This window comes from Hemicordylus capensis, chromosome 4 (assembly GCF_027244095.1).
Source record: "Hemicordylus capensis ecotype Gifberg chromosome 4, rHemCap1.1.pri, whole genome shotgun sequence".
Lineage (NCBI taxonomy): Eukaryota > Metazoa > Chordata > Lepidosauria > Squamata > Cordylidae > Hemicordylus > Hemicordylus capensis.
In genome coordinates, this window is record NC_069660.1 from 79,803,120 (window position 1) to 79,821,436 (window position 18,317).

The window sequence follows — 18,317 nt, forward strand, 5'->3', positions numbered from 1 at the left end:
TGGCAAAGAAATGTATTAATTTCTTGGTGGTGGGTACTTGCTGAATCAGCTTTTCACAGTATCTGACGAGTAAAGCTAAACTACTTTTACTTCCTCAAAGCCTGGCACTGAAACCTGACGATGTTGTGTCTAGATGACTAACCTGCACACAGGCAAAGGATAGCGTCTGTTTAAATAATTTACAGATTCTTGCTATCAAAACTGAGCTGTTAACTGTGCACAAGACAAAGTAGCTCTTGCATTCTTCTGCCTGCCAGCATTTTTCTTCCAAGCCAGTTGCTTGGAGTTGTCATTGAACTGACTTGCATATTGGTTTTTAGTTTCAGGTTGTTTTTCCATTGCCTACTCTAAATGTGGGACAGCATGCCCTTCCTCCTAATGTCGGTCCATTTGGATGGGAAGGCAAGCATAAACAAATGAAAAAATAGTGTAAGCTACAGGAACATTGTAGAACTTTTTCACATGGCTGTAGCTTGGATCTAGCCTGGAAAACTGACAGGATCTTTGTTTCCCAACAGAATTTTTATCACAAGGAGCTGCAATAGTCAATTCTGCCCTCCACAAATGGAGTTAGTTAGCCCTGTCAAGAATGTGCCTCAGCAAAGAAACATTGCAGACTTCCTGATCTGTTGAAAAGGAAGTTGTTATAGAAGCAAGTGGGGTGGGTAGTGGAGGCTGCCTAGTTCTTAAAAATACAGTTCTTAAAGAACTGCAGTACTGAAGTAGTCTGAAATCCTTTCTGAAAAGGGAAGGGGGAAATAGGTTGAAGCCTGAATGCTCTGTAGTGGCAAGTGGCATGTTGAGTTTGGATGTAGGAGATCCAGATTCAGCTCATGCCTAGCTAGTGAAGCTCACGCTCACTGGGTTACCTTGGACAAGCCACTCTCTCTCATTCTCATTTGCATGTTCTAAAGCGAAATACTGCGCTCTTTGGCTGTACAGTGAATGTACAGGTGTAGCTAACAATAACAGAGAGACCGTGGGACAGAGAAATTCTGCAGTTGAAAAGCCGGGGTGTTTGGGCTGTACTCGAGAGATTGTGTGTTTTGCCACAGTGGCTTGAAAGTCTGTTGGTTCTTTGGCTCATTAGAATATTGTGTTATCTTTGGAGTGAGTGGAATTCTGACAAAGCACCAAAGCACTGAATGAAGTTAATCATGACTAACTTGTCTCATTTATTTCAGTGCTGCTTAGTTGTAAATAACTTAATTGGGATGCTACCTGACACCTTTATTATTATTGTTGTTGTTATAATAATAATGATAATAATAATAATTATTATTACATTTTGTATCCCGCTCTTGCTCCAGGGAGCCCAGAGCGGTGCACTACATACTTAAGTTTATTTTTCACAACAACCCTGTGAAGTAGGTTAGGCTGAGAGAGAAGTGACTGGCCCAGGGTCACCCAGCTAGTATCATGGCTGAATGGGGATTTGAACTCGGGTCTCCCCGGTCCTAGTCCAGCACTCTAGCCACTACACCACGCTGGCTTTAGAACTCTGTAGAGATTTAAACTTTTCTTACCTTACCCAGTGATGAATAGAGGCCTTTTCTAATAATAAATCCCTACTATTCAGTTAATTTAGGGGGTTCTCAAACCCCCAACTTAAATTAGGGGTTCTCAAACATTTTGATACCATGAAGCCCCTAAAATAATATGTTGTTACACATCCTCCCCACCCCCTCATTGATTAAAGCTACGGATTTCATAGGATTAGGTAGAGAAAAATATGTTGTGTTAAATCTCCAGTTCTCTGAAGCACCTAGCTCCTTTGTCACAACCGGGAGATGGGGGCCAACAACTGCCCAGCTCCTCTGCCATGCCCAAAGCGAAGGGCAGGCACAGCAGTGGTGCTGCTTTGACTGGTGAGCTGGAAGATTACCTCAGATGTTCCTGCCCTTGGCTGTGTGCCTGGCAGAGGGAGCTGGGTGGTGGTTGGCCCCTGTCTCCTTCCCATTGCCTCAGAGGCACTGGGTAAGGCCCCTGCCTTCCAACAGCTCCCTCCTGATCCTCGACACCCTTTTGTGACGCCCTGGAGGGTTGTGACCCACACTTTGAGAACCAGTGGCTTGAGTGTAATACATGGAGCATTTTGAACACTTATTACTCTTGGCCTTACTTGCAAGTATTGTGCCCATTATTGGGTGGGGCATGTTTGAGGCTGAGGGGTGGTGGTTTTCTTGTTGCTCAACTGAGATGGGGGCTTCAACTCATTCATTGCTCAGGCTCTAAACCAGTACTTGTACCAACGTCTTCCTAATAGCCTCTAGGAAAGTGTATCAACAACTCAGGTAGTGATACACACCTCAGGCCCTTTGTTACTCACCAATATAGTTAACTGTCCTTTCTCCATTGCAACTTTGACCCCCATTATCTTATATTGCACTATTGGTATCCCCTACATGGGGATACGTAACATGAGCAAAAAAGAGAGGCCCCTGCCCTGAGGAGCTTAGAATCCTATATCAGATTTGGAACTACTTTGGTTCAAGCTAGTGAATTATAATTCACGTGTTGCTGTCTGATATTGTGGAAAGCATTGAGTCCCTTGTTATAAGCTATATTTTCCAAGGCAACTCTCAGTGTAGGCCTCTTCTGTAAAAATCAACAGGTTCACTGACCTCCACTTTAAATTTGGACTGCAAACAAAACATCTTTTTAATGTGGAATGAGTGTGACAGATACATCCAGTACAGACGGTGCTCGGCTTCTCTTACTATAACAATTATATTACACATATGACATTCTGGAAGAAAAGACACTGGCAGAAGTTTGGAGATATATGTAGTTGGGAATAAGGCAATCTGATAGTAACATTTGGAGACATATTGGGTTGTATCATGAGTTTTATTGTATTTACAGAAGGAGAGTTCTGCTTGTGAGCGTGGTACTTCCATCTATGTGAGCTCCTCTTGTTCATGGAACAAAAACCTAGGATACGACGCATTGGATGGGACTAGCTCACATTTGTGGCTGCTAGAATAGAAACACTCATGCACTCTCTTGGACTAAGGATTTTCTTTCTCTCCTTCTAGCTACCTTAATGACCTGGACAGAATATCCCAACAGAGCTATATTCCAACTCAGCAGGATGTTCTACGGACCAGAGTGAAAACAACAGGCATTGTAGAAACACACTTCACCTTCAAGGACTTGTACTTCAAGTGAGTCTGTTTGGGGCAGCAGAGTGCCGTTCAGACATACTGCCACGCCACAGTTTTCTTTGGGGCATCATGTTTATTATTTCTACTTCTGCCCATGTTTCTGGTTTCATGTAATGCAATATTTCTCTGCCTTTAAATACTATTCTTGCTAGAGATGCTTTGTGTCAGTTTCACTTTTTTATTTTCATTGTTTTGTTTTTTCAGCTGCTTTTATGTTGGGATCACAGACACAGGTACTGAACCCTTGTTTTACAGGAGCATATATACTAAAAGGATACTTGCTACTACTGTTTTAATATTATTTATTGGAAGCTTAAATGGCCCTACCATACAAACATTTCCAATATGCCATGCATTTGTTTTCCTGTGTTGCAATTGGAGCTGAAATTAACATGGCTCTTTGAACGGTGCATGGCTTTCTCAGCAAAGCTGTAGAAGTTGTACTAACCAGCTAGTGGTACAGACGAATGGCAAGGAGCATGCACTAGTGTTAAAATGCTTGCCATTTATAGTGTTGGATTGAGGACAGGAGCTGTGTATTTCCCATTGGAATGCACAAAAAATGATTTCAGTCGTGGGTCGGTGGCTTGTAGCTCACATTTCTCCATGTGGTCTGCCACTGTTTCTCTTGACAGCCCCTACAGGGATTGCAATATTTTTGCTAAGTGCAGCATTTAAAACCTGTTTGCGGTACTGACTTCACAATATCTGTGAAGTCCCACATCTTTGTGGAATAAGATACTATTGAGAATGAGTGGAGCTGGCAAGAGCTCGCATCCCTTGTGCTGCAAGATGCCAAGCTTCATGGTCAACTACGAGCCTTGCTGCAAGGTGTTTGTATTTCTGTTCTGAGGTATGAAGGAGGAAAATATGAGCCCTTCCTTACAAACATGGGTCCATCTCAAAGAAACTGGCCTGACCTAAGCAGTATCCCTTTAAGTATGAATTCCTGACTGTTGCCTGTTATCCTTCATGCTAGCCATAAGGATGCAGCGAAGTCCAGTGTATTCCCATCTGCCACAGTGCTATCAGGCAAATTGTAATTTCAGACCATATGCTCCACTGTAGACTAGTTGTAGTGTTTTTCCTAAAATCTACTTGCTTAGAAAATAGTGAATTTGTATCATACTTTGATAAATAATTTTGTATATAGTTAGTTGTTAGTTGTTTGCTTTAATTTCTGCTGCAAGATTCCCTTTATAGGGTCTTTTAAGTGTACTTGTTTTCCAGCTGAGGTATTTTTAAACGAAATATTTGAAGTATAACACAATCTAAAACCTAAAGAAGGTTGGGCAGGAATAAAGTTCTGATTATGACTTTAAAGCCTGCTCAGAACTCACAGAATGTGACCTTGGAAAAATTACCATGGCTGGGCCTCTGTTTCCAGTCTGTCGAATGGAAATGGCTCTCTCACACTGAGGATGAATGAGTCTAGGGATCATGTGCTACAAGTACTATAGGAATTCAGAATAATCTGTGTTTCAGATTTGACTTTCTTCTGCAGTTTGGTCCAGTGACTCAAGTAATGGACTCACTGGGTGAGCTGTCTATCAGTCTTGCTTGCTTCCTAATCTGTAAAACTGGAATATACCTAGTAGTTGCCACATAGCATTCTTATGAATTCAAGCTAGGACTTGTTAAGTACTTCTCATTTTGGAAAATGCTAAATGACTAGTTTATGTTAATGCATTATTTAGGAGTTGCTTAACTTCTCACCCTTCCAACCAATGAATTGTTTGTTGGAAATTGCCTTTGTATGCAGTATCCAAGATCTGCTGTAACCACAATTAACTAACTAGAAGAAAACTGTAAATAAGCAGGGCTGCTTGATAACATGTTTTGATTTGTCAAAGCTAGGGAGAGAGAGAAAGAGAGGGGCACATACCCCCTCTCAAGATTTTTTTAAACACTGTGGTTATCATTTTCTCTTCCCCCTTTCATCCCCAGTTGAAGGGCCTAAGCAAGCTGTGAGATAGTTGTCTTTTGCTCTGTAGATACTGTAACAGGAACAAAATCTGATCCCTAGCTTAAGGGCACATCCAAAATTTGGCTGAGTCACTTTAAGATCAAAGAAGATCAAATTGAGCTTTCTTATCTGTCCCTTCAAAGGGCCTGTTGTGTGCTCCAAATAGCCTCATGCACAAAGTGATATGAGTGGGATGAGGGACAGAATCACATTTCTGTCTTCTATGCATGTAACCCCACTCAATCCTGCTAAATGCGGAGCATCATACACAGATGGGGAGAGTGGATCCACCATGCCACCTCCAAATGTGTAGGTAGGTGCACCACAGGTGTGCCATTGGATCTCTGGAATGCACCCAGGTATGTGTGGCTGTTTGCACTCAGGTGTAAACAGCTGTTTATGAACACAGGGGAGAGTGGCTGTCTGCCTAAGATCTGTACATCTGTTCCTAGCAGCTTCTATACATATAACTGCTTATATTACAACTTTTTTAGATGTATGAGGATCTCTGGACCAGGGCCAAAGCACTTATTTTGTGGTGTGAAGAAGCTTAATACATGAAGCCAGATCAATTTAGTCTAGTAATGGCTTGTCTGCAGGAGAGAGTTCTGCCAATTTTAAAAGAATTCCTGAATGTTATGTGGGCACTCTAGCATATCCTGTTGCTGTTTCTTGATTTAAGCAAGCCCAAAGCTATAAAGTCTTAATGGGAAGAATTGTATGTGAGTGCCTTTTGAAGTTACTGCATCTATAGCAGAAGGCAGGGCAGTAGGCTATCTTCTAGCTGGGTTTGTGGTTCTATTCATAACCCTTTAAGGAAAATAAAAACTGAACTATTAGAACACCTTGCTTTACTGTGCTGTTGCTTGTAAAAGTTTGTGACAGATTAGCTTACCTATAGAAAATGGCTGTTAAGCTGCCCCCCCCCCGTGGTTATGTGATCATAGCTGCATAACCAAGAATTGCTGTTCAGCAGCAGCCAAACACAATGCTGTTTCCAAGCAGCAAATGATTGTAAACAAGGTGCTACATAGCATCCTGACATTTACCTTGGATATGTCTTAAAAAGCAGACTCTTGTTGCCATTGTGGTGCAGTTATTTTGTGTGTTACCTTACATTTGCTGGGTCATGGGCCCTTTTAGGTCTCTCTCAAGAGATGCTAATCTTGTTTTTGTTTGCAATATATGGCAGTCACACTTCACTGAAGTACTTAGAAAACTTGGAGGTATGGATGCATATTACTTGAAATGTTTAAAGGAATAGTGTTTCCTAAATAAGTAAGCTTTTCTAAAGTTTCTCTCATAATTTACCAAACAATGCCCTTGGTCAGGTTTCAACAGTTACCGGCTTCTGTAGTATGTATTCTCTGAGGCTTGAATTACAGCTGTACTCCCTGCTCCAGGTCAGAATGGTCATTGCTTATAACTCGGCTTCACCCCTATTCATTAGCATGAGGGGTTAAAGAGACAGTGGTCAGCGCAGCGGTGAGTGATAGGGTCAGTTTCACTTGAGCAGTGTATCGACTGGCCTGTAAAATAACTGAACTTACTTTGTCTGCTAAAGTTATTTTTAAAGGCAGCACTGAGTTAGAGCATTACCTTGCCAGATGCAGCAGCACTGCATGGAGGATGAAGAGAGTATCTCCTGAGAACTCTGCATTCATGCAAACAGGTTAGGGAAGCTTGAACTAATAGTCTCTGAGTAACTCATCTGGCTCTTAGTTATCAGTTACAACTTTGGCTTATTAGAAGCCACTTTGTAGTGATTATTTATGGCTGGAAATATCAGCATATTTGCAATACAATTTAATTTCAGGAAACTCCTTTTTGTGAATTTGAGCCTGGTAGGTTTTGCTAATGGCAAAGGCTTGTTTAGCTTTTTAAATACCTACTGCTTTGTGCTTCTGACTGCACTGAACAAGCATCCTTAGCCTTCATTTGGGGGGCAGCATAACCTTCTAAATTCTTTTCTCTTTCTGCCAGGATGTTTGATGTTGGTGGTCAGCGTTCAGAACGTAAGAAATGGATCCACTGCTTTGAAGGGGTGACAGCAATTATATTCTGCGTAGCTCTCAGTGATTATGACCTTGTTCTTGCTGAGGATGAAGAAATGGTATGCTTCCATAGAGTTAAATCTTAATTGCATGTTTCATAATTTGCACTGTGGTAGAAACTAACTTGAAGCTTTGTGTGGCCTGTTTAAGAATACTTGATCCAAATGATTTGTGTTTTGCTGTTTGGCTGCCTTGAAAATCCCTCATAGTAGCAAAGTTACAAAGCTGCATAGGAACAAGATGTGTTAATGTGCATTCTCAAGATTCCTGGAGCAAGGGCTGGCAATGTCCCTTCTGAAGCTGACATGCTGTGGGAAATAACTGGTCGTCCTTGCACTTGAATCTGCAAATAAATTAATAATTGGCTTAACAGTGGGCTGTATCTAAAGTTTGCTTGCTCCAGAGGAAGAAGGATTCAACCCATTGAAGGAAGTGAGACATCTGGATGACATGTTGTGAAAAATGATGTAATTGCGTGAACTGGAAAAAGGGGAAATTAAGGTTTTTGTGATTCATTTTTTTGCCCAAATGTATGAATTAACCATGGTCCAAAGTTGCAAATGCTTTCCCGTGTGAGCATCAGTTTTGACAGCTTCTGTTCTTTGGACTAGTATCTTCGTTCTAGTTCCTATACAAAGTTGCTCTGATACTCCTTGCGACCACAGAGCCCTGTGGTTGTCTTTGGTAGAATATAGGAGAGATTTACCATTGCCATCTCCTGCACAGTCTGAGATGATGCCTTTCAGCATCTTTCCTATATTGCTGCTGCCCAATATAGGTGTTTCCCATAGTCTGGGAAACATACTAGCAGGGATTCGAACTGGCAACCTTTGGTAGCAAGCATGAATTGCCCCATTTGCTAAGCAGGGGCCACCCTGGTTGCATTTGAATGGGAGATTACATGTGAGCACTGTAAGAAATTCCCCTTAGGGGATGGGGCTGCTCTGGGAAAGAGCAGAAGGTTCCAGGTTCCCTCCATGGCCGCATCACCAAGATAGGGCTGAGAGAGGTTCCTGCCTGCAACCTTGGAGAAGCCGCTGTCAGTCTGTGTAGACAATATTGAGCTAGATGGACCAATGGTCTGACTCAGTATATGGCAGCTTCCTATGTTCCTGTGATACCACCTTTTCAATGCAGTATTTTCCTCTCACAGAATCGTATGCATGAGAGTATGAAACTCTTCGACAGCATTTGTAACAACAAGTGGTTCACAGATACGTCAATCATTCTTTTCTTGAACAAGAAAGATCTGTTTGAGGAAAAGATAAGGAGGAGCCCACTAACTATTTGCTACCCGGAATACACAGGTAAGATAGAAACCTGTAAATTTAGCCTTTCCATGTATTACAGTGCAGTCTGAAACTCAACTTGTAGAAATTCTAACATCTATCTAGGTGAGGACTAGAAGTGGTGTCTTCTCTTGGCACTAAAATCAGATCTTTGTAGCCCCTGTTCTGAAATTAGTGCAGAATATACTCTTAACACCTTCCTCTAATAACATTTATTAAGGTTTTCATTATGAGTCAGGTACACAGGACAGGTTCGTATAACCCAGAGAACCAGTAGCTTAGCCAAATTGCCAGTTTCCTGAGTGTGCCCTGCTTCCAGTGTCAAGATGGCTATGCCGACATTGGACCTGTCACCCAGACTTTCCAATGTCAGCATATTCCACCATACTTGCAGTTCCAAATCCTGCATCTGTCACCAAGATTTGTGGTTTGTTGCAGATTTGTGGTGTGGAACTGCAACTAGGGTGGAATATGCTGACATTGTGCATGTCATCCAAACCTGTCAATGTCAGCATAGCTGCCCTGATACCAGAAGTAGGGCACATGGGTGCACTCTGGAAACCAGCAGTTCGGCCGAGGCACTGCTTCTCCATGTCATGTGAAGCCAGGCCACGGTGTAATTGTTCTTGCATGTTAAGTTGGATATATGCTATACACTACCTGGGTTGTCCCACTTGCTTACATTCATTCAAGTTGCAACAGAATTCCCTGATAGTCTAATGACTGCTAACTAATAGGGATGTGCACGGAACCACAGAACCGTGGTCTGGTACTGGGGGGAAATGTGGCTTTAAGGGTGGCGGGGTAGTACTCACCCCTCCTGCCGCTTTCCCCCTCCGGCACACAACTTTCTAGCAAACATTTTGGGGCGGCAGCATTCTTCCCTGCCGCCCCTGCCCCCATCGTTGCTCATCAAAAGCAGAAGTTGAGAGCACGCATGTGTAGGGGTATGCATGGAACCGCCAATTGCAGTCCGGCACTGGGGTGGGGGGGGTCCCTTTAAGAGCGGCGGGAGGATTTACTTACCCCTCCCGCCGCTTTCCCGATCTTTCGCCCGTAAATCGTAGAGTAATTGGGGCGGCAGGACACCTCCCTGCCGCCCCTTCCCCGACGTTGTTTCAAAAGACTCCCAGGAGCGCATGTGTGCTCTCAACTTCCGCTTTTGATGAGCAACGACGGGGGCAGGGGCAGCAGGGAGGAACGCTGCCACCCCAAAATCTTTGCTAGAAAGTCGTGCTCTGGGGGGGGGGAAGCGGCGGGAGGGGTGAGTACTACCCCCCGGCCCTTAAAGCTACATGCTCCTCCCCCTCCAGACCGCTGGACCAGCCCCAATCCAGACCAGTTTGGAGGCCTCTGCAATGGCCCCGGACCGGTCCGGTGCACATTCCTACTAACTACTGGTACTACACTGAGTCTGTGATGATGTCCCCCATTCAAGGGTGCATGAATCATAACTTGACTGTAATCTAACCATTATTCTCTATTGTCAGTTCTGAAGTTCAAGCTTGCCACAATTCTATCTGCAGTAGTAAGAAAACATCTAAACCAGTGTTCCCTCTAAGGCATGTGCATGTGTGTGCGTGCGCGCCCACGTTTTTTTTAATGTCTGCTCAATTAATTTTAGATCCTGCTCAGGTTGAATCAGGAAGGTCCCACTCTGAATGCACATGTGCACATATTGCCACCTAGAACAAAACACTGATCTAAACTAATAGAACCTTTATCAATGGAATAATTTGCTCACCATGAACTGTGTGGACAGGATTCTTAGTTGAATGCCACCCTGAAGGGACAGATCATATTACTTAAAGGGATTTATCAAAATTCAAGCGTCACAGTTTCAGGTGCAATTGCTATCATTTTTGGCAAAGGTTCATGATCATATTTCATTTAAATATGTGATTGTAAATGTTTTGGATTTTGTTTGTACCAGAAAATGTAAACTTTGTTTAGTTTCTGAACTTTTTATAAAATTATGTGTGTTTTTAAAAAGGGAGGGAAACATACTGTAATACCTACTTTAAATCCTTGTCCTAAATAACTTATTACAAAATTGAAGGAAGAACCGGTATTTCCTAGAACAAGGAGTTCTCTGGCACCTAAAGGTCTGTCACATTTTCTTGTTGCAAGACCATAGCTCAGGGTTAGACCACATGTTTTGCATGCACAGGGTTCCAGGCTCAGCCCATGTTATCAGCAGCTAAAAGGAACTCCTATAGCACTCCTTGGCCTCTGTATTTGGAAAAGCAGCTCTGGAAGGGATTTTCAGCAATAGATATAACCTCAGTTTTGAAAATAGATTCAGCGCTGTCTCTGTCTTTATCTGCTGGATACTGCACAAACTGTGGCATAATGGGATGTTGGTGCTGGTGTGAATTACTGATAAGTTCAGTTGAGATCCTTGGGAGATACCTGGGCCCCAAGGGAAAACAGTGCCTCTCTCTAGATCAGTGTGGCTCTGTCTGGTACTTGGTTAAGAACACCACTGATTGCAGTACTGTGTGCACTAAACAAACAAAAAAAGTAAAGGAAATTTACCCAGCGCATACCCTGCAGATCATCTGCTGCTGATAAACATTCCTTCTTATAGAAGGGCTAGCTGCAGTCCTTACTTCTGAGTAAACATGCATAGGATTATATTGCTAGCTTTCCTCCTTTTCTTCACTTCCCTAAGTGAATAAAACTCTTTCTACATGACAATTAGATCTAATTGTTGCTTTATTCAGTCACATGTAAGACTCAGAAAATTATTAGGGACACAAGAAGTAAGACCGCCTGCAAGGCCCTCCTCTCCCTCAGCAATTTTCTGTCTGGCTTTACCACCTACCCAGATGCCAAACAAACATGTATTCAGTAGTGTTGGCACACAGCTTCATGCAGTGGGATGTGCTTGTGAAAGGGATTCTGGGTGGACAAGTGAGTGAGCTTGTATGTTACAAACAGCTCTGTTTTCCAAGTTCCCCTCCTGCCTCCGCTGCACTGACAGCCTAAGCCTGTGCAGCATTCAGTGCACCTAAACCAGTTGAAATCTAGGGGTGTAGACACACCTAATGCTGCATTGGGCTGTGTAAGCCTCACAACGCAGAGTCACCTGGCTTGAGTTGTATTCTTTGGAGAAGCGTGCCGTTTCCCCATTCCACATTGTGAGCTTCTTCGGAAGGTCTCCTGAGTTTCAAAAATGGATTGCCATGCCATATGGGCTGCTCTTGTAAGAGTGAGGAGAAGTTGGGAGAAGGGAAGTAAATTCCTTACTGGGCCCACAGAAGCTTTCTGGATAATGGGCCTTGTGTTTGACTTTATTTTAAACATCCCCATCCTTCCGTTCTCTCTTGCTTTAACCATCTTTACTTGGTGTGTGGTGATTAGGTCTTCCCATCTCATTTCCTTCTGTTACTTTATAAATTGATTTCTTATTTTGTGGTGGTTGCATCCTATGTTCTTTCCAAGGAGTTCCCTGGTGGTCTTTCACTTAGGTACTAACCAGGCTTAGACTGCTTAGCTTCAGACATGGAACTACATCTGGCATCATCAGGCCATTCCTAAGGCCCAGTTGCATTTCTTTAGCCTAAAACGTTGATGAGTAGCCTATCTAATAAACACTGATATGAAATAACTGTAGTTACAGTTGACAAAGCATGATTGCATGAAACAGAAATTTTCTTGAAAAATTAAAGTATTTGATTTAGGCACTTATTACTTGAGAGGGAAAGCTATACGGGAGGACATTATTAGCTGCAGGTTCATTATCTGCGGGTTTGCATATCCGTGGTTGGGTAAAAGACACCCGACCTTGGCATACGCTGAAAAACAAACAAAGTCGATCTCGCATATCCGCAGGACAGGCGTGGCCGGAAATGACTGCGGAGAGCATTTCCGGCCATCATTGTGTTTCTCGGGGCCACAAATGGGTCGCTTTAAAAAAAGAAGGCAATTTTCAGCCAATTTTTGGGCATGCTGGGGGCACAGCATGATGCAGCGAGAGCAGCAAAGCATGGTAAGGAGTCCTCCCCCCCGTGTGTCCCCCCCCAAAAAAATTTGGACGAAAATCAGCATTTTTTCTCATTTTCCTAGCACCCGGAAACCTAACCCCCAATTCCCCATTGACTCAATGCCTCGCTATTCGCAGTTTCCATATCTGCGATACAACTATGAAACGGAACCCCAGCAAATATCGAGGTCCTCCTGTATTAAGCAAACTGAAAATCCTTAAAGCGATATAGCTTAGCATAAATGTTTGTATTTTCTAGGTTCTAACACATATGAGGAGGCAGCTGCATACATACAGTGCCAGTTTGAAGATCTGAATCGAAGAAAAGACACCAAGGAAATCTACACCCATTTCACGTGTGCCACTGACACCAAGAATGTGCAGTTTGTGTTTGATGCTGTTACAGATGTTATAATTAAAAACAACCTGAAGGAATGTGGACTCTACTAAAAGAAGAGGATGATAATGAAAGGTAAAGCTATGAACTTGGCAAGCTACTCTGAACTGTAACATTGTACACATGTTTGACTAGAAAGTGAATTTTGGCTAATTACTTTTCTTTCAAATTTCAGGATATAGCATTTTAAGAACTGGACTGTTTATTTGCTGCCTTGTGGGACAGCTGCAAGCATGAACAGGACCGGAGAATGAAAACAGCATGCAAAATCCTTGCATTCTTTAGCACAATCTTCTGTACTAGGGACCTTTTTATTGATATGGGATGCTGAAGTTAGACTCCAAAAAATGGAACTACTGTTAAGTGTGATTTTTTTAATCATCTAGGCATCACTTGGATTGCATAGTCTCAAATGTGTACAGCTGTTGTGAAGCTGAGATCCTAGATCCCAAAACTTCAATATGTAGCTTTCTTTCTTTTATAAGCCACCACTACTCTGTGTTTAAGGTTTTTCAGTGAAAAGTATATCTTAACTAAATTCTATTTCTTTATTTGCAAACAAAATCTTGTTTTTAAAACAAAAACAAAACAAAACACTTAACTATGCACATGATGTGACCAGATCACGCAGGAAGTATTCCTCTTAGCAGGAACCTTTTGTTTTTAACACTTGGTATGGTCGGAACTTGTTATTGCAACTACTTTAAGAGCCTTAGAATTCTTGTGGCTAAAGCTATGGCTTCTTCTGATGTATAATTTGTTATCATCTTACTACATATACAGTGTAAGGCTTCTTCTCTTCTCTCCCCACTGTCCCAATCAGTTTCCTGCAGCAAGGTAACAGGTTTTGTCTGGCTTATGGGTTGAGGAGGTTTAGTCTGGGTTATGCTGATTACCAGATCACTAAGAGTGTGACTTGTGTAGCATTGGGAGTCTGCTTCTTATATAAAATGCCTGAAGCAGCTTCCAGTTACAAAGGTGGATTGAAAATTCCGCATTGGAGGAGAGTGTGCTGTTATAAAGCTACTTAACCACTTAATTGTTTGTGTTTGTGTTTGGTCTTAAACTAGTGGGGAGGTTTGTAGACATGCAATTCTTTCTGCATTTACCAGGGCTTTTTATCTTCAAAGATTTCTAAAATGTATCAACAGCATGCCTTTATTTTGTAAATGTGGTGCCAAGTTCCTGTTTGCCATTGTTTTTACTGTAGTGGTGTTATTGACGAGAGTCAGTACATTTCTTTGCTGAAATCATTACATTGAGACTCTTCCCAATTTGTCATGTACAGTTTCAACCTGGTGTAGTTATTGGCAATATTAAAATGGTGAGATGAAAATCTTAAATGTTCCTAACTTTATTGGAGCCATTTCTAGAAATGTATCCCATTATACTCATCAACTTTGTCACTCTCTCTTAATTGCATTTCCAATTTCTGCAAATAAAAGTTTTAGTTAGATGGACTAGCTATTTGATATTGCTAAACCTTTATTTAAATAGTTGTAGAGTTTTTGTGCCTTGGTTTATGAAGAATCGTGCTGCTGGGTTTCCACTGTATTGGCACAGATAGCTTATACAATTGAGGTGGAGAACAGTGACAAGGTTTTTGTGTGTTCTCACCAAATCTCATATTGGCAAGATATTACAGTGTCAGCATATAAAACCCTGCTTAGGAACTACCTGTTACCAGGTATGATTACTATCCCAGCAGAAGAGTAGTACAATTTTCCCTATGGCATGGTAGGATGTTACAGGTGATTGGTTGACTTGGGATCTCTGTGTTACTTCTTGGCAAATGGATGATTACAATGAACATTTAGCACACACCAGCCCTATAAGTGGAAGTACTCCTTTCTCTCAGATGGGGAACGAAGGATGCGAGTTTGCTAGGGCCATTCACTCAGTGAACACTGGTCCACACACTCACATGTGGCACTCAAGCTTTTGCAGATTGATGAATTGCAAGCTAAATGTGTAAGTTGTCACCTTTGAAAAACACTGAGGTAAAGTTTCTGTCGGAGACTTGCTCGGTGGTGGCTAGCCCTTGCCTTGGCATTGCGGTCACTGAGGACATGTGGGAGCCTGGACTGGAATGTGAATCCAGGGCTCCCAAATACAACACAACCCATTGAACTGTATTGGTTCTTAGAGAATTAGGCTTGTGTAGAATGTATGTGTATGTCAGCTGGTTTTTCAACATAAAAATGAAACCTGAAAAGACATTTCTTAAGAAAAGTTACCTCTCAAAATAGAGAACACTGTATCCACATTCTTAATGCACAATTATTTATTTTTTGATTTCCTACAGTTAGTTGAAGCTGTATAAGCAAATTTCTGCAGTAAATATTGATACAAAGAGATCTTGTCTAAGGTAACAGGCTTATTTACAAATGGTCAAGAACAAACACAGCTCTAAATAGAGTGAGAATTCTGACATAACCATTTCCACTTCGTATGTTTTCTCTCTCTTTCCTATGAATGTGAAGTTCTCTAATCCTACGATGTCCGTGGTTTCTTTTGCACATTGCCATGACCTTTTAACATCGGGGACCAGTGAGGCAGCTAGAGCAATCGTCTCCACAGCAGCAGGTAAAGTATTTAGCTGGGATCAGTACTGCTAGGCTCTGTGGGTGAGTTAGTGTGGAAAAAGAAAGTTAGTTTGGGTTCACTAGACCCTCTAATAAAAGCTGAGAGTTGGGTACTACAAAGAACATTAAATTTCCTACTTAAGGCTGTGGGGACAAATTGCACCAGTTTGGGGGAACTGCAAATAGATGTGTACATGTGCTTAGTGGAAGGTTTGAAAAATATCACTTCACTTTTTAAAAAAAATTTACAAACTGGTAAGTTGGTTCTATAATATAGGAATTGTGGGGCTTGGACACTCAACCCATTATGATTTTGACATTCCACAGAATTTCGGTTCAGACCATGTATAGATAAGGAAGTGAGCAGTTCTATCAGACTCCACAAAAGCAGTGATTGTGTCTTTCCCACGAACAGTGCTGCTTTTTTTGTTTAGATCTCTGTTGTATAGACACAAGAAGGTCCAATGTCACTCAGGAGACTTTGTTTGCAGACAAGATTATGTTGGCTTTCTTGCATTTAGTAGTTTCAGAGCTTATGGACTGCAGAGCATTTCAGAAAAGGAAACCAGCCAAATAAAATGGCTGGGAGATGGGAGGCCTTTTAGCTCTCCCCCCGCCCTTCATGCCCTTCTGATATGTTCTTGGAGATCTGCAGTTTGTCATAGATAGGTTGTAGAAAAATATAGACCCTTGAGTGACTTTTGTTTACTCCGTTGGCTCTGCTCAGCAGAACAGTGAAGCTAACTGGAAGTCCTTTTTCCTAATCGATGAAGGAAAAAGAGTATTATGAAGGATGAAATCAAATTAGGTTGCAACATGTCATTTTGATTCTAAAACAAACTACAATACTTTCTAAAGGAAGAATGAGAAGTATAAACTTACTGAATGCTCTGATAAAAGATCTATCTGTAAATACCTGTAGCACTGGGCAAAACCTCCCATCCTGGTTAAGTGCTAACCTTGAGACAAAGTCCTGAGTGGATTTAAGTACAGCAAGGAATAGGGAGGTTCTATTTCTAGCACCTTTTCCCCATCATCTGATATCTGGGTGCTTTGTGACTATGGAGGAGTTGCTTCCCTGTGTGAGTCTTTCATTGCTTCTAATTATATTTACATTTTTAAAACTACCTGGAAAACTACTCTTAGAACCCAGACCCAGGAATGATGTGAACTCTGCTGATGTGAAGCAAAAAATGCTTTGTGACACAAATATATATATAATACCATGAGACAAAGTACAATATCAGGTAATTCAAATTAGAAGATCTGAGAAGTTAGAACTCTTGCTGTACAGTTTGTGTCCACATGCATAACCTATTGCAAACTAGGACTTTACACAGGGTGTAGCCTAGTTTGCGTGGCTAGTGCTTTTCTTTTATATATTATAAACATTCAGATGGAGAGTGAATAGTCTGTTGAATTTGCATGAGAACTTGGAAAACTTGTATCAACTCAAAGTTAGCTCAGCACTCCAATGCAGAAAGCGTTGCCACACCCTTGCAATACATGGAAAAGTTCTTAATAAATGAGTCTGCAAAGCTCAGGTCAAAACTGACTACACTCTGGATGAAGCAAAGACTATTGGAAAACCAAGTGGCTGGCAGGCAGACTAAGGCAGCACCAGCACTGCCAGTGAAGCACTGATACTGTGCTGCTGCATTTCACGCATGGGCTGCTTTGTGTGTGTGTGGCGGGGGGGGGGGGGTTGCCAGTCTCCCCTGCCCTCTTGAAGTGTTCCATGCTACCTGGAAGTGGGTCCCTGAGGGCTGCACAGTCCTCAGGGGTCTACTTCCAGGTCTCCGGGAGCTCTTCTGGTGACAGGGGGATCAGTGAAAATTGCACCACCACCATCCCTGTCATGGCATGTGTTGCCTTACTGTGGAATGTAGCACCAGCACCAGCACTTGATTGGAAGTGCTGGTGATGCCTTAGTCTGCATGTTGGCTAATTGCTTGAGAAAATTGCCTCTGCTGCATGAACAGTGGAGCTGTATTAGACTGCATCACCAGTGCTTTATGAGAAATGCTGGTGCTTTCTTTGTCTTCATGTTGGCCAGTGTGTCCTTAAGATTTCTGCAGAAATGACATTTGTAAGCTTAGGCTGCTAGAGTACTCTCAAGTCCAAGATATGGTGTAAAGTGTGGTTCTTCTAAAAACCTAGAAAGCAATACTTGCTCTGCTCACAGAACCAAGTATGTTCATTCACCAGAGTCCCCCCACCACCGAAAAAAATGGATTTAATCAAGCGTTTAAGTTCATCTTAATTTTTCTATTGTTCCTTTAAAGTGCACTTACCTGGTTTAAAAAGCTGAAGTTTTAGAAGAGACCACAGTCTTTGAGGTTCTCTTTGATGATGACATCCGTGACTGCGTCAAATACAAATTTGACGTTCTCTGTGTCTGTGGCACAGGTCATGTGACTGTAGATTTCTTTCACATCTTTTCTCATATTCAAGTCAAGGAACTGAAGCTTGATATAGTTGCCTGCATCTTCAAATGTATTGGGGCCTTTTGCAGAAAGGAAATAAAGAAGGCAGAGGATGAAATTGTTGCTGAAAGGCATGCAGCTTATTTTAAAGCTTAGGAGCTTCTGTCCATGACTTGGTGAATAGACAATCTAGATTTTTATCCTTTGCTGTGGAAGAACATACACATTTAGTGTGACAACCCAGAACACTATATGAACCTTTCTACAATACTTTTCCAAGTGCATTGGACAAACCAAACCATGTCCCTACTCCATATTAAACTTTTTGGTGAGAAGTAGTGTTCATAAGAAACATAATGTAAATTGAACTGAGGAGTTGTCTTCAGCCGTGAACTGAGAGGCCGCATTCGCATATAACGTGAGACCAGAGGTTGATGAACCCGCG

The 18,317-nt window shown here is 42.0% G+C and overlaps 2 protein-coding genes across 2 annotated transcripts in view; one reads left to right on the forward strand and one right to left on the reverse strand.

Annotated features, from left to right (window-relative positions):
• Positions 1-14,321, forward strand: part of GNAI3 (G protein subunit alpha i3) — a 38,598-nt gene extending 24,277 nt beyond the window's left edge. The window contains exons 5-9 of the mRNA XM_053244941.1: positions 3,039-3,167; positions 7,117-7,246; positions 8,341-8,494; positions 12,724-12,936; positions 13,037-14,321. Of these exons, the coding sequence (XP_053100916.1) occupies positions 3,039-3,167; positions 7,117-7,246; positions 8,341-8,494; positions 12,724-12,914 (604 nt within the window). The 3' untranslated portion in view covers positions 12,915-12,936; positions 13,037-14,321. The remainder of the gene's footprint in view (positions 1-3,038; positions 3,168-7,116; positions 7,247-8,340; positions 8,495-12,723; positions 12,937-13,036) is intronic.
• An 821-nt stretch (positions 14,322-15,142) lies between these two features.
• The window catches only part of GNAT2 (G protein subunit alpha transducin 2), a 28,658-nt gene continuing 25,483 nt past the window's right edge, over positions 15,143-18,317 (reverse strand). The window contains exons 8-9 of the mRNA XM_053244942.1: positions 17,741-17,952; positions 15,143-16,206 (exon numbers count right to left, since the gene is read on the reverse strand). Of these exons, the coding sequence (XP_053100917.1) occupies positions 17,762-17,952 (191 nt within the window). The 3' untranslated portion in view covers positions 15,143-16,206; positions 17,741-17,761. The remainder of the gene's footprint in view (positions 16,207-17,740; positions 17,953-18,317) is intronic.